This window comes from Gymnodraco acuticeps, unplaced genomic scaffold (genome assembly GCF_902827175.1).
Source record: "Gymnodraco acuticeps unplaced genomic scaffold, fGymAcu1.1, whole genome shotgun sequence".
NCBI lineage: Eukaryota > Metazoa > Chordata > Actinopteri > Perciformes > Bathydraconidae > Gymnodraco > Gymnodraco acuticeps.
Window position 1 is genome coordinate 1385744 of NW_022992308.1, and position 15288 is coordinate 1401031.

Below are 15288 nucleotides of genomic sequence, written 5' to 3' on the forward strand. Positions count from 1 at the left end.
GTATCACACATCCCCAGTTGCACGACTTATTTATGAATATATTCATGTTCTGCGTCCGCCTGCTGCTGCCTGCCTCTGCCAGTTTAGGCTGTTAGTCAGCCTGATTTCTGGGAACAAGGCGGCGTGTTTGAGCTGATTCCTGGAAAATAACTCAGCCTTGTTCTCGTCATCCCTATAAGACCGTTCTTAATTACTAAATGTCCTATCATTAACTAATAATGGTCAACGGTTTCTAACAATGAACTCATAAAACAAAGTCATATTAATGACAGTCAATGTCATTCTGTTAGATATGTTTTAGGGTGTCCTGCCCTCCTAAATTATTTACAAACAAATTGATAACAAATGGGATTAAACTGGTTTTACTCACCATCAGTCTGTTTTAGGGTGTTGTCGGACTAGAAGTCATTATATTATATGTTTTCTATTGTATAACATTTTTTAAATGTAGACTCGGATTGTCAGAAAAACTGTTAAGAAATGCCCATCAATATTATATTGCGTATTTCTGATAAATGGATTACTTGATTGCTGGTAAAAAATATTATGTTATAGACAGTGATGTCACAGTGTACCACAGATTGTGTTGGTACACTGTGACATCACTGTGTGTGGTTAAAGACGCAACACATGTGAACATTCAACCAGCAAGGAGAATCAAAAGCTAATTTCAGCATGCTACAGTTGACTTTTTAGTCACTTAGTTATCAACCATGTTTTGACTTCATTTCAGCACTTAAAGGTGGGGTAGGTAATTCACTTCAGAAACACTTTTTGTTATATTCCATGGAATGCTCTTAACATCCCGATAGCAATGAATATATTAAACGCTTTGACAATAGATACATAAACAAAATTCATCTGTGGAAGCCATTGGTCATGTGCATGTGTATGTGTGTTGGAGGAGGGGCTCTGTAAGGAAATCTGAAGGAAGGGGCAGACTTTTTCCAGTTGTGTACTTTCAAATTCTAGCGCACTCGATCTGGTTTCTCCATTCCTACCCTACCTTTAAATGAATATTAAAATGTGGGTGATCGTTACTTGAGTTATAGATCTTTAATATATATATTCTAGAAACATTGAAAGTAATTCTTAATGCACACCATATACACCGGTAGTGGCTCAGTCAGTAGGGGATTGGACTGTGAGCCGTAGGGTCGCAGGTTCAAGTCCCCGACCAGACCTAAAAATGGATTGTGGACTGCTACTTGGAGAGGTCCCAATTCACCTCCTGCCCTGCCGTGGTGCCCTTGAGGAAGGCACCGGACAACCCCCTTCCCCCCTCACTCCCATTGCTCCCGGGGCGCTGTACAATAGCTGCTCCTAGTACTAGACTCCTGGTACTAGGATGGGTTAAATGCAGAGAACACATTTCACTCTGTGTGCTCTGCATGTGTGACCAAAGAGGGTTTCATCCCTCCCAATATTATTATTAAATGTTAAATTATAGTTCAACATTTAGGATAACATGCTTGTTTCGAAAAGTGATGCAATACAAATCAGTTTAACTCTATTTTTCACTCACTTGTTGTACTGCTTAATCAAAAGGGATGTAATGTTATAATTAAAGAGCTGTGAAGTTTCTGATAGTCAGGTTGTTGTCAAAGCAAAGCAAGTCTTAATGTTTAATTTGTATCTTACAGGCATAAGTAGTATCAATCTTCTCATCAGACTCTCTGCAAACAATTAAGTGGCCCCAATTATTATATTTTGTTCAGAATATCCCTGTGTTTCTTGCTGAATCATTCTTTGAACAACTAGTAATCCTCTTAATGGAACTACAAAACACACACATATTTGGCAAACAAAAACATCTTTGCATATTAAAAAAAAGAAGGAAGCTTGGTATTTCCAAAATGCTCAACCCATTACTCTAAACCTAATACAAAAATATACATGTTGTGTAGGTGTGAGACATGCTTTATTCATGATTGTGTTGCGTAATGTTGTCAAAGGGGCCCTATTATGCTTATAAAAATAAATACCTTTTTTACAACATTGAAGCATGGAAACATGTCACATTAGAGGCACAACATTCATATATGAACCGGAAAATGAGCATTATATGTCCTCTTTAAAGTCTGTGTGCGGCTGTTTGCCTGTATATCTCCTTTTTGACACTGAGTCTGCACAACAAGCAACCCACAGAGTTTTGTCAATAGTGCTGGCTGGACTCCCCAACAACAACCCCGCTTCCGTGCTTATCTACCGGCTCCACACTCACACAGCTCCATGTCTGTAATGATACAGGAGTCCTATCTCCATGATGGACCTTAATGCATCCTGACATTGGCACACGGCTCAAACAACATAGCTTTTTAATACATGGCTGTGTGGGTGATCCGCAGCAGCTTATAAAGTAGATTTCTGTCTCTCCTGTCACCTTCGCCTTGTTGGTGCCCCTCAGTCCACACGGGTGGTGTGAACCAGCGGAGCTCCTGTCATGTAGCTCATATCATGGTCTTGATGCTTGCCCTTTTCATATGGTTTAAGAGAAGGTGTGAGAACTAAGTGTGAGCATTGTGAACATGAAGAGCAGAGGCGTGAGAAATTAATTGTGTGTGGCATTCAAGTCTCTGCCTGTCTGACATGTGTCCGCAGATTAACACCAGTGAGGTGGAGGCTCTTCTCTCTCGGCTGCCCTGCACCTTCAGGCAGGAGCTGAGCGGAGTCGGAGCGAGTCTGGAGAAACGATGGAGCTTCTGCGGCTTCCAGGGCATCAAGAGCACATAAACTCTGCCGGAGACGCTTCTGAGAAGAGGGAGAGATGACAGGCCACACAGGTACACGGAGGAAACTCTAGAAATGTGGAGGACGCACAACACTAATGCAGATGTGGGGCTCTACCTGCTAAGACAAGAGCCCAAATTATCCACCGCATATCTCAGATCATGAGGGGGTGTTTTGTGTAGGTTGCAGAGAGATAAATATGCAGGTTTTTGTGATGGCAAATAATTGGCTGCATCTCTATGGTGATCAGGAGATGGATATATCTCTATGGTGACAGTTGCACACTCTCACTCTATCCTTTTTTTTTTTTTTTACCCATGGGATTCAGCTAAAGTCCCATCAGAGAGCCAATCTCAGCGGACTCACGGCATCGGTTGTATTTTTCTACTCCGGTCCCGGTTGGCTCAGTGAACTCGCAGACCCGGACTAAAGGGCTTTACAGGAAGGTCACCTCTCAACCTCAAAACTCTCATAGCTTCCTTCGTGGCTTCCTTTGGATTTTGTACAATAAATAAATATGAAATAAATGCTAAGGTACACGTTTTATCATAGCAGTGATTTTCTTGTTATTGTAAACAAAGAACAGGTTTGACATTGGCTATTAGACGACATTCAAACGGTGCCTTTCAGCCAAGATGCATTCAAACAGACAGTCGATTTTCCTTTTACAATTTTATTTCACATTTTCTGAATGTCAATAACAAACCTTTCTTCTGCCGGATTCATGCCTCAGCCACATTTAGACACAGAAGATAATTGTCTTTGTAGCGTCTTTGTAGCAAAATGTGAAACAGAGCTTCCTTTTGTTTGTCTCAAAAGCTCAAACTAACAGTTTGGTGTTTCTGTTCCTGCAATATGTGCAAGGCACCCGCTACACATCCATGGCAAACATTGTTGATGCACTTATGGAGGAATACTATAGCAGTAAAATACATTTAAAATGAAAGCATCAGGTGGTTTGTGGCTTTAATATGTGGCTTTACAGAAAGTTACAGATGAAACAAATATTAGAAGAAAATATCTTACCGTTGTACATTTTGTTGAAACTGTTCATGCTTTCTGCCCACAGAATTATCCCAGCTTATTGTGCTGGATGATATAAATCTGCCTCATTGTTTCTGTTCTGTATGTCAGCCAAGTCTGATCCCAAACCCTGCTGAAGACGAGCATCTACTGCCATCTATTGGAGACACTAAACAGAAGAGCTTCACACCCTCGGGTCAATAACGGCTGGCGTTGTGCTGTGTGCGACGGTATTTAAGAAAATGCTCTCCTGTTACCTGCTGTATCGACTGATGGCACATTGCATTTTATATTGAGGACAATCAGTACAATGAAACATTTGCATTTAGTTCCTTAAAGGGGCTTTATTTGTGTAACAACAGTTTGATTTAATCCAAACATTACAGTGCACAGAACATATTTTTTATACAAACATACTTTATCATGTCATGTGTCTCCTCAGAATGAAAATAGCAGTTATTCACAGATAAACAACTAGAATATATATGTTCAACATCTGTGTTGTTGACACACTTTGTCAAGGTGTGGTGACACTTCACCCTACATGTTATCAACTGTTTCTTTAAATGATCATGTATATTCCACAGTGGTAAAATACTGTAACCCCCTCATCCACATTGCACTTTACACACACACCAAGCAGCTCTATCAAACACATGATGCCAACATTATTTGAAATTATTAACATGTTTTTTAAACATTACAACCATTTCAGTCAAGTTACCAGCTAAGAGCAGGGGGGTATACTACGAAGCAGGATTTTCGCTTAGCTGGCTAAATTCAGGGAAAACTCCGGCTTTCCGGTCCTACGAAGCTGGTTCTATTTTTAGCAGGCTAGATCTCCATGGTAACTTATGCTTAGTGGCTAACCTGGTCGGGACCAGGTTAGGTTGCAGGCTAAGAGCTCAACTCAGTGAAAGCACTGCCTGCTGACCAATCAGAGCTCAGTGTGCGGAGTTTAAAGCGATCAAGTCATATTACAGGAGAAAGGAAATACAGAAAAGCTGCCGTCGCAGGAAAGACGGCCGGCAAAAATCACCGACTGTGTGAACGTGAACATTAATAGAATATCACCTCCCATCTTCAGAGCAATCTGACTATTATAACATTAGCGTTAAGAAAGCTTACTTACATATCTGCCACAACATAAGTAACCGGATCAGAGTAACATTAAGTACAGTCCGCGGCATATCAAATCATAATGTATCATATTTTCTTATCTGAGTCAGCTGAGCCCTATCTGGCCGTGCAACACTCACAGTGTCACATACTGTATGCAGAAGTATTATTTTAAGCAACACGTTAAGTTGACGAAACACTCGAGACAAATGTAATTAAAGTCAAATCGTGTTTTAGACGGGGCCGTGATATCATAAACCTGTTAATGTACGCATTCAAACACTTTTTCTTTTGCCAGCTGTATTCACCTTGCAGGTGCAGACTATGTGGCTTTCATCCTGGATAAAGTGTTTAAGTCATGGATGTTTAAAGTTTAACTTCTTCATTTTTGACTAGTATTAAAGTTCACTTTTCATTCAGGAAGTATGACGCTGCGCTGTCAGTATGCTTCTCCATGTTTGTGATTGGTCGAATGCTCCAGATACCACCCCTTTCATGTGAACGCGCACCTAACTAGATAGGAAACGGCTGGTTTGAGTGATCCACTTGATAACCAGCGTCGTAGTACAGTTTAGCGAGAGCGCGTATGTTTTGGATTAGGCCAACCGGCTAACTCAAACATATCCAGGTTAGGTTGAACCAGCTTCGTAGTATAGGCCCCAGGTGTGTGTGTGTGTGTGTGTGTGTGTGTGTGTGTGTGTGTGTGTGTGTGTGTGTGTGTGTGTGTGTGTGTGTGTGTGTGTGTGTGTGTGTGTGTGTGTGTGTGTGTGTGTGTGTGTGTGTGTGTGTGTGTGTGTGTGTGTGTGTGTGTGTGTGTGTGTGTGTGTGTGTATAAAGAATAAGCAAAACAGAAGACACTCTTTCAAGACTGGTAAATACAATAAAGATGCAGGAATGTTGGATATTAAAATGGCAGCTACATTGATGGTAGATGTGTGATGAACAATGAGAAAGCTTCTGAGGGATGTAAATGTCGTCCAGTCACGAGAGAATGCTCACATCCACATCTTGCATTCCGAATGCATTTTGTTTAGTTAGTAATAACACAGTCATTGAGTTCTGAGTCTGTTTCCCTCCCAACAGGAAGAAGTGAATCTTTCCATAAGGTGCGCTCTGCTGATCTATATGTACTGGGCGTCCATGATATCCAGATACTTGGCTTCGATGACTCGGGGTAGAAGGGTGGTCCTGAAATAAAACACAAAGAGATACCAGATGATGTTGTGCAGTTACGTACATGTTAGTTTGGAAAAGGTTTCTTAATGTATTAATCCTTCATACACAGACACAAAACGCTTTACAAAAGTGTTTCAAACTTCATATAGGGCAATACAAAAAAGTTCAAAGCTGTATGTTATCTTTCAAACGTTGAAACTCAAATGTTAAAGCCATATTCAAATGCTGCGCAGCTTCTTTCTCTTTCATCTCTATTCATTATGGTCTCTCTGCACAGTTGCAGATAAAGATTAGGCTTTAGTTATATTCTATAAGAAGTCATATCTTTTATGTTGAATTAGATTTCAGTGATAGCTTGTTGGAAAGGACTGTTTCCGACTAGCTTGATCAAATCATTTCCAACAACGTTATTGTATTTCAAAGTGCAAAATTCAATAAAGTAATAAAATATAAATATAATCATTTCTCAAATTCAAACCATGGAAAGAGTTTAAAACGGTTTGCTCTCCTACACACAGAGGAGCATACAATGCTGAACTAAAGTTTAAAGTAAGTTGACATTATAAAAAAGACTACTGCATATACTCTGATGACATGGCATTATCCAAATTGAGGATTTTGTTCAAAGACTTGTTTCTTAGGATGATGATGTCATAAAATCTATATTATAATAATATAACAGACATTCGAGGATTCAATCCAACATCTTTATATGTCAAATAATTACATGTTGTTCAGCCTTACTCCTCATCCTGAGTTTTTATAACTTTGTGGTTTGGTTTTAAAGACCAAGCTAAAATGATATCACTCGGTTATTTCCTCATATTTCATAAAGTCCCCCCCAGAGCCACAGTACTTAATCGACCTGTTTCCAGAACTAAACTGAACTTCATATCAAGAACGAATCTTGGCCAATATACTGTAAACTCTATGCAGACATTGCAGCAGTGTGTTGGTTTCCACGGTGCCGCTCTGCCCCCTGTTGGCCTGGCTCTTCTTACCTGACAGGGACCAGCAGGATCATCAGGAGGGGGAAGACCATCTTCATGTAGGGCAGAGGATACATCCCGAACGCACACAGGATGATCAGCTGGAGCATCTGCAGCGCCGTAAAGTAGTGGACCTTCTTCTGAGGCACGCGGCGAATGTAGTGTGTGGGAGGATAGGAGGTCTGGACAAAGAAAAGTGAGTAACATGTGGTTACAATGCTTTTAGATGACATGTTGCATTACATTTAGTTTCCTAAAGTAAAAGTAGTTTACTTTCAAGTCCATTAAAGTTGGGTAATATGTTCATGTAAAGACACAGTTGTTGCAGGATGAATGAAACATCTGGTTGGAAAATGTTATAATAAGGTATTTTATTTATTATCAAATCATGTTTCTATGAGAAATGTTTTAACAAGATATCACCAGAGGCCTGTACGACGAAGCCGGATTGTCGCTTAGCGAGCTAACGTCAGGGAAAACTCTGGGTTTCCGGTCCTACGACGCTGGTTCACTTCATAGCGGGCTAGATCTCCATGGTAACTTATGCTGAGCGGCTTGCCTGGTCCGGAGCAGGTTAGGTTGCAGGCTAATAGATCAAGTCAGTGAAAGCACCGCCTGCTGACCAATCAGAGCTCAGTGTGCGGAGTTTAAAGCGATCAAGTCATATTACAGGAGAAAGGAAATACAGCTTAGACTGCCGTTGCAGGAAAGACGGCCGGCAAAAATCACGACTGTGTGAACGTGAAAATTAATAGAATATCACCTCCCATCTTCAGAGCAATCTGACTATTATAACATTAGCGTTAAGAAAGCTTACTTACATATCTGCCACAACATAAGTAACCGGATCAAAGTAACATTACGTACAGTCCGCGGCACTGTGAGTGCAGACGTCGATGTGTCCCATTATCATTCATATCATATCACATCATAATGTATCATATAGGCCTATTTCCTTATCTGAGTCAGCTTCTCGAGCCGCATCTGGCTGGCACAGTGTCACATACTGTATGCAGAAGTATTATTTTAAGCAACACATTAAGTTGACGAAACACTCGAGTCAAATGTAATTAAAGTCAGATCCACTCGTGTCTTAGACGGGGCAGTGATATCATAAACCTGTTAATGTACGCATTCAAACACTTTTTCTTTTACCAGCTGTATTCACCTGTAGGTGCAGCTATGTGGCTTTTATCCTGGATAAAGTGTTTAAGTCATGGATGTTTAAAGTTTAACGTCTTCATATTTGTCTAATTATAGTTGAATTTTCATTCAGGAAGTATGACGCGCTGCGCTGTCAGTACGCTTGTCCATGTTTGTGATTGGTCGAATGCTCCAAATACCACCCCTTTCATGTGAACGCGCACCTAACTAGATAGGGCAAAGTTGGCTTGAGTTAACAAGTTGATAACCAGCGTCGTAGGACAGTTTAGCGAGAGCGCGTTTGTTTTGGATTAGGTAAACCGGGTAACTCAAACATATCCAGGTTATGTTGAACCGGCTTCGTAGTACAGGCCTCTGATCTTGTTTTATACTAAAACGTTTTAATAATTTCACAAACTCAACATGTGTCTTCATATAACCAATCTTGATAACGAAATACAGAACTGTTAATAGAAGTGTCTTGTTTTTATAACACGATAGGATTGTATTTTGTTCACCAACTGTTATGCAGAGGTGTCTTGTAATAATGTAATAATATTATAACAAAAATAATTATTTGTGTGCTTTGGGGTATAACCATGACACTGAGCAGGATTCTTATATGTCAAGGTAGCAGCAAGGTTGGCGTATAACTTTCGCCCTTAATTAGACATCTACCATTGAGGGCCATTTGGAGCAGACACCATGTGAAGTTTAATGGATAAACAGGGGGAAAAAGAGATCAACCAATCACACCACAGTGTCCTTGCTGCTCACCTGTTCCTTTAGCAGCAGGGCCATGCGGTCCACCATCTGGTTCCCATCAAGCGATGTGGCTGCGATGTAGAGGAAGAGGCCGTAGAGGACAGGCTTGGGGATCCACTGCAGAGGGATGGGCAGCATGAAGGCAGACAGGCCGATCAGGATGTTGGCCACCAGCGAGGTCAGACGAGTCTCCTTCACACTCACTATACTGTTGGACACAAAGCCAGAGAAATACTTTAAATATCCAGATAAACACTTCTTATCCGATTAGAGAAAGACGTAAGTACAACCATTTACATCTATGTGGAAGACATCAATGTCAATCAAAGAGTGTTCTTCATTTAGGGGGCCCTTAACAACATGAAAAAACTAGTATATTAAGATTAATAGTAAGTAAGTCCTATTTTTACTTTCTTATCCCTTTTATCATCCCAGCTTAATGAAAATGATTTACCTCAGAAATCTTCAAGGGAAATGGAAATATCAAAAACAATCCAATATACTTGCAGTATATGACTAAAATAATGTTCAAATCAGGATCAATATTTATATATTTAAAATAAAATGTACTTTTAAAATAATATATGTACCAAAATAATGTTTTTTATTTAGATATATTTGACCAAAAAACTCAGAATTAGATAAATAGATCATAGTTTTTTTCAAAATAGAGTATCTCCACTTAAGTGACAATGAAGATATTATTGTCAGTATGCAAATCAACAACATTGTTACAAAGCCTCCAAACACTCGGATAAACGGGTTAAGATCAGCTGGTGTTTTCAATCTTTGAAAGCCCCACTCTGATTTCTTCTTCATTTTAACTTGACTCACGTTGTGTAGACGTGTCCGTTCTCTACGTGCTGTTCTGTTTTGGCCAGCTGACGGGCGTGCAGGGAGGAATGTGGGAAGGCAGCGTGCATCCATGGCAACCCCAAACAGGACATGAGGATGTTGATGCAGCCCGTCAGCACCAAGTCCCAGTGGAACGCCGTGCCTTTTAGCAACCTGGTAACACACGGGTGTCAAGTGGTTTGTCAATGCAACACAGCAGCAGAACAATATAACCTCTTTATTCTGTAGATGGCAGAGGAGCAGTAGAGCGTCTATGAGATTTGGACACTTTAAAAACTAGAGTAATGTTACATTTATAGCCTTGGTTTGGCAAGTACATCTAAAATCAAAGTCTTACTTGTGTTCAGGCACATGTGTGAGTGAGATGACGATGTTCTGGTCGATGAAGATGAGCAAAGCGAGGAGGAAACCCAGCCCGACCGCGCACAGTGTATTCAGTCCTGACAGCTTGTCAAAATTAGGGAAGTTGAAGATGGGGCCATCGTGGACATTGAACCTAGGAACTAATAGCACAGAGAGCATAACATTGAGTATACACATCTCAAACAGAGACATCACACTTGCAAGGGAAAAGATGATAACATTGTATAAAGAAATGTCTTCATATTTAACTTTTCTGCTTGTGTTAAAGCAACGTTCAACCCCGGGTCTTTAACCCAGATTGATTCAGGAGCCACGCTGAGTTGAAAGCTTCCTGAAAGCAAATACATCCCTTTTCTCTACCTCCAACCGAGGATTTATGAACAGTGAAATGTGTTCTGTGACAAGGTTGTGATTTTAAGTCTCGAGGGTACTCTTCAATCAGTTCTTTTATATGAGAGATCTTTACTCACGCTGTATGTCGAGAAAAAGGTAGGAGCCAATAAAGGAGCACACCACCACAGAGATAGGCAGAGCGCAGTCAGACACCACCTCTCTGACTCTGCCATTCAGATACGGACTGTGGGAGATAAAGAAGATATTTCAACATTGTACAACTCTGATGTAATCAATTCTACAAGTTTTACTACAGTGATGACACTAGTTACTCTCTTAGCTCAAAATAATTCATACAGGGTGGTAAAAAGTTTTGGAGATATCCCAGGAGACATTGAAATACATACATTTATCTACCTCATGCATTACATTACTACACCCGAAGGGTGGAAATCGTTGCGGATAATTTGATACATCCTGCCTGACTCCTGGGAAATCTTCCATCTTTTTCACATCTTTCCATGTGAGGACATATATGCAACTACTGTTCACAGAGGTAGAAAGTCACTAATAACATGATCCTAAGGGCTATACACAAGTACAATTACTTTCATTTATGTCCCTTCATATTTAAAGTTGTTATCCTTTATTTATATAAAACTAGCAAAACAACAATGTAAAATATACTTCAGTACATACAGTATGAAAGAACTGCATTTAAAACAGTGCTTTTTTCATCTAATTAAATTAATGAGTAATATATTAAGTATTAAGAAGTTACTACAGCTGTAAGATACATGCAGCGGGGTACAAAGCACACGTTTTCTTCTTAAAGCTGAAGAAAAGTCATTATAAAGTGGCCGGAAAAGTAACTCAGCATGTTACGTAAGTAGTACAGTACTAGAGTGAATATACTTAACACTAATGCTTACTCAACATTTCAAAGGGAAATGCTTATTGTGTTACCTGCCCAACAGAACTGTCAGACTGACAACAATATCACATACAGTATGTTCTCTATTTGTTTTTCATGGCATTAAAACACATTAACCCAGCATTACACTTTGGTATCTTTATAAACGTTAGTATCTCATTCTCCACCATACGTATGATGTGGCTTGAAGACCGCATACGTAAAGACAACAGAAACAGTCACGTCACTAGATGCTTATAATGTTTAAGTCTTTACTTGAACTAATATTTAAAAAACGAGGCAATTTTACTTTGTGGTATTGTAGGATGTTGTTCAAGTTATTGTCGCACTTCTTGCAGTATGTATAGATAAATTGAATAAGTAGTTCAGAAAAGGAGCGTACCTCCTCTTGACGAGGTAGAGGGCGTATCCCAGCCACAGAGTGCCCAGCATGAGCAGCAGACAGAGGACGGGTCTCTCTCTGGTGGTCAGCACCAGAGACTCGGGCAGGAACACTAACGTATGCTCTTCTGCGTGTCCCATCACCGACACGGTCCCATTCGGAGACGCCAGCATGTTCCCCGTCTGGTTGTTGGCCTTCTCTAGAATCTCAGTGATCTGCTGGAGCACGAACGTGGTGTTTGTGGTCGCCAGTGTGGGTGCATGGTAGAAGTGGTTAAAAACTAGTGAAGGGGAAGAAGAGAGAGGACAAGCTTCTTGTTATAGAGGGTCACCTTTCTGATTTTTGAGAAACCATTTCACATTAATTTAAATGTTGCTTCTTGTTGAAAAATAATTCAGATCTTAACGTAAAGGGATTGCTACCAGCCTTGCTCTTGTTTTTACCAGATCTTTTTAATGTAATTGTATGTATCAAGTGTGTTTTAACAACTAAAGTACACTGTAAGGTGCAGGTGTTACTACAAGAACATGTTCCCTGTAACATTTATATAATGCAGTTTGTTATTTGGGATCTTGTAAAAAATTAAGAAGTTCCTTGTTGTTATGAAAAACATGTTTTGCCATGATGGCAGGAACATGCTGCTGTACAAAATAAAACTGTACTTAGAAACTGACACATTTAAGAAGTCCTTAGATCTCGGCTAGATAGTGTCCATAAGATATTCTACTACCTTATTGATATTATGTACCTTCTATGTATTAATTATAAGTATATTTACAGGCATTCAAGCACTGCTCTGAATTGAAGCTTTGCTCGGTTTGATGCAGTTTAGCAGCTACAACAACCTGAGGCTTAAAATAATAGAATACATCTAATGCATTTATTTCCAGTCTTGTGACAAACCCTTGTATAAAACTGATAGAAACAGAAGCTGTGTGACAGACTACATTATATTTACATTACAGGGTTGGGAGCCTGTTTGATTTTATGCTTGCTTTTCCTCTAAAGACTTTGTGATGGATCTGAATATTTGCTGGGCTTCATTACCTACAACAAACGGTGTGAGGGACGTTTAGTCATCCCCCCTGCGGTGTGGGGAGATAGCTCTGCTGCAAAAACATTCAAAACATGTTTAATGTAGTCTAACCTTGTCTTGACTTACTTTTAACGGTGCCTTTCACTGCATCCCCAACAAAAGCAATTGAGATAAACAATGCAATGACTTCTTCTGTTGAGCTGAAAGATAGAACATGTAAAAGAAAGTGTTCTAAAAAAGATTGCATGATCATTCATGTTTAAACAGATTTGTGTTATTAATACAAACACAGACATAACAGTTCGCTCAAGGTGAAATAATAGCCCAGATAGCGAGAGTGCATATTAAACCAAATGTATAATTATGTCTGAAAACAAGTCATAACAGATGCGTCTTCTCCTATCTGTAGCCTCACCTCAGTGCCCGGCCACAAGTTTCTGTCTGTGATATGGCATATTGAAATATATTTGTTTTTGTGTACTCACCGTTTGAAGAGTTTCATAAAAAGGCTGACATTGAATAAGCCTCCGAGGATGAGGAACAAGCTGTTCCATAAACCAATGCAGGCGTAGAAAGCTTTAAAGTCAAGGTCGTAGTCATCACAGATTCCCCTGATTACTGAAAAACATACATATTGACACAAAAATAAGTCAATCACAATATTAAAAATTATGTTTTCACAGCAACTGTCTGGTAAAATGGCTACCTGTTGGTAATTATAATACTTTATTGGAGTTTATCTGTTGTTTTTTCAAAGTTAAACCCCTACATATTATCCACCTGATTAATCAATTTGTGCCCGAAGACTATGTTCAGTATTAAATGCAACAACATTTGGTTCAGATTTGCCTTAGGCCTAGGGTTGGGAACCGAAACTCGGTTCCAGATGAGAACCGATAAGAAAATGCCGGGTACCGGGTACCCATACAAAATACACAATTTCGGTTCTGCTTAACGGTTCCTTAACGCGGTAGACCCTGTATTCCAGCGGGTCCGTCTGCACCGCGGTGCTGCGGTGACCCGGTGGAATACAGGGCGGACCTGGAGAATCACAGAACGGCCGGTCGTCAGCGGGCCGTTGACGGCCGGCTCGGTACGCTGACGGCCGGCACCGCCCTTCATTTTTTTAAACGGCATCATATAAATTGCGCTGACAGGCGACAGAGGTCCACAGTTGCCCCGCAGCGATGCTCCCCCGCCCTCCCGTAGACATTTCACGAGCTCAGTCACTTCATAACACCAAAGATAGGTCGCGGTAAACACTCTGAAGTGAGGCTCCACTACACTAAAAAAGAAAAGGCAAAGTGTAATGCCTGTTAATAGCTTGCCACAGGCATAGCTCAGTTAAAATAAAGCACAGCTATTGTGCAATACATTTGTATTGCATGTATATTTTTTAGTAACAATTTCAGTTAAAGCTTTTAAGAATAAATATATTTTTGTTATCTAAACGTTTGACCTCTTTATTTTACAATTTTGGAATCGAAACGGGGAATCGATAAGAACCGGAATCGATAAGCAGAACCGGAATCGAAATCGGAATCGATAAATTTCAAACGATACCCATCCCTACTTAGGCCTGAAATGTGTTACACCATACTCTAGGCAAATATCTAAACAGTAGAACTTTGAAATGTCTAGATCACAGTACATTTAACCCTTTAATGAATAGTCAAATTCAGGACTCCTGATAAAGATTAATTAAAAAACGCCAACATTGTATCAAATGTCTCAGTATGAAGAACATGTATACACTGCGTACTGTTGTGCATATCTTTGATATTCAATTCGCTCCTCCTTGAGGTTTTTGAGGTACATGCATTTTCTAATCATACTATTTTGAGTCCGTTTTTGCCTAGAATTAAATGAAATATATCTAAATAAACCCTGAGAGACTGAAAACAGTGAAAGGAAACATAATGGTTTGACCCATGTTGAAACTTCCTACAGATTTGTGCTTGTGCCAGAGAAATTGGAGAAGATGCAGCCTCTTATTAGTTAAAGGTCCCCTATTATACTGTTCTTCATCAATATATTATAGTTCTCAGATATATACAAAACATGTCTCTGAAGTGTTTGGCTCAAAACACCAAACAGATCATTGCAGCATCCCATAATCCCCTCTGTTTCAACCCTGTTTCAAAAGTGCTGATTCTCTGTCTGTTACTTTAGATGAAAATAAGGAGCCCCTCCCCACGCCCCTCTGGGAGATATTTGGTGAAAAAGAACATGATGGTGCTCTAGGAGGAGATTCAGGTGATAGGGTGGGGGGGGGTTACCTTGGTTGGCTAATGGTTACACAAGCCAAAAAATCGTTATGACATCATAAAGCGGCCAAAATCTGATCAGCTCATTTTCAGACAGGCTTTTATATAAATGGATCAGGACAAAAGTGAGAGAATATTTTTCCCTGAAACTTTAAGAATCTCTTTACACATGT

The 15288-nt window shown here is 39.9% G+C and overlaps 2 protein-coding genes across 9 annotated transcripts in view; one reads left to right on the forward strand and one right to left on the reverse strand.

Annotated features, from left to right (window-relative positions):
• Positions 1–4622, forward strand: part of LOC117541056 (ecto-NOX disulfide-thiol exchanger 2-like) — a 261284-nt gene extending 256662 nt beyond the window's left edge. For 2 of the 6 annotated variants that reach the window (XM_034208109.1, XM_034208110.1), the window contains exon 15: positions 2602–3046. In XM_034208109.1, coding sequence (XP_034064000.1) covers positions 2602–2733 — 132 coding nt within the window. In that variant the 3' untranslated portion in view covers positions 2734–3046. The other 4 variants (XR_004568261.1, XR_004568260.1, XR_004568259.1 and 1 more) reach the window with 4 other exon arrangements.
• A 992-nt stretch (positions 4623–5614) lies between these two features.
• LOC117541089 (sodium bicarbonate transporter-like protein 11) overlaps positions 5615–15288 on the reverse strand; it is a 29271-nt gene continuing 19597 nt past the window's right edge. For all 3 annotated transcript variants that reach the window (XM_034208174.1, XM_034208175.1, XM_034208176.1), the window contains exons 12-20: positions 13334–13466; positions 12975–13048; positions 11813–12092; positions 10634–10740; positions 10138–10303; positions 9780–9953; positions 8958–9153; positions 7050–7219; positions 5615–6060 (exon numbers count right to left, since the gene is read on the reverse strand). In XM_034208174.1, the coding sequence (XP_034064065.1) occupies positions 5994–6060; positions 7050–7219; positions 8958–9153; positions 9780–9953; positions 10138–10303; positions 10634–10740; positions 11813–12092; positions 12975–13048; positions 13334–13466 (1367 nt within the window). In that variant the 3' untranslated portion in view covers positions 5615–5993. The remainder of the gene's footprint in view (positions 6061–7049; positions 7220–8957; positions 9154–9779; positions 9954–10137; positions 10304–10633; positions 10741–11812; positions 12093–12974; positions 13049–13333; positions 13467–15288) is intronic.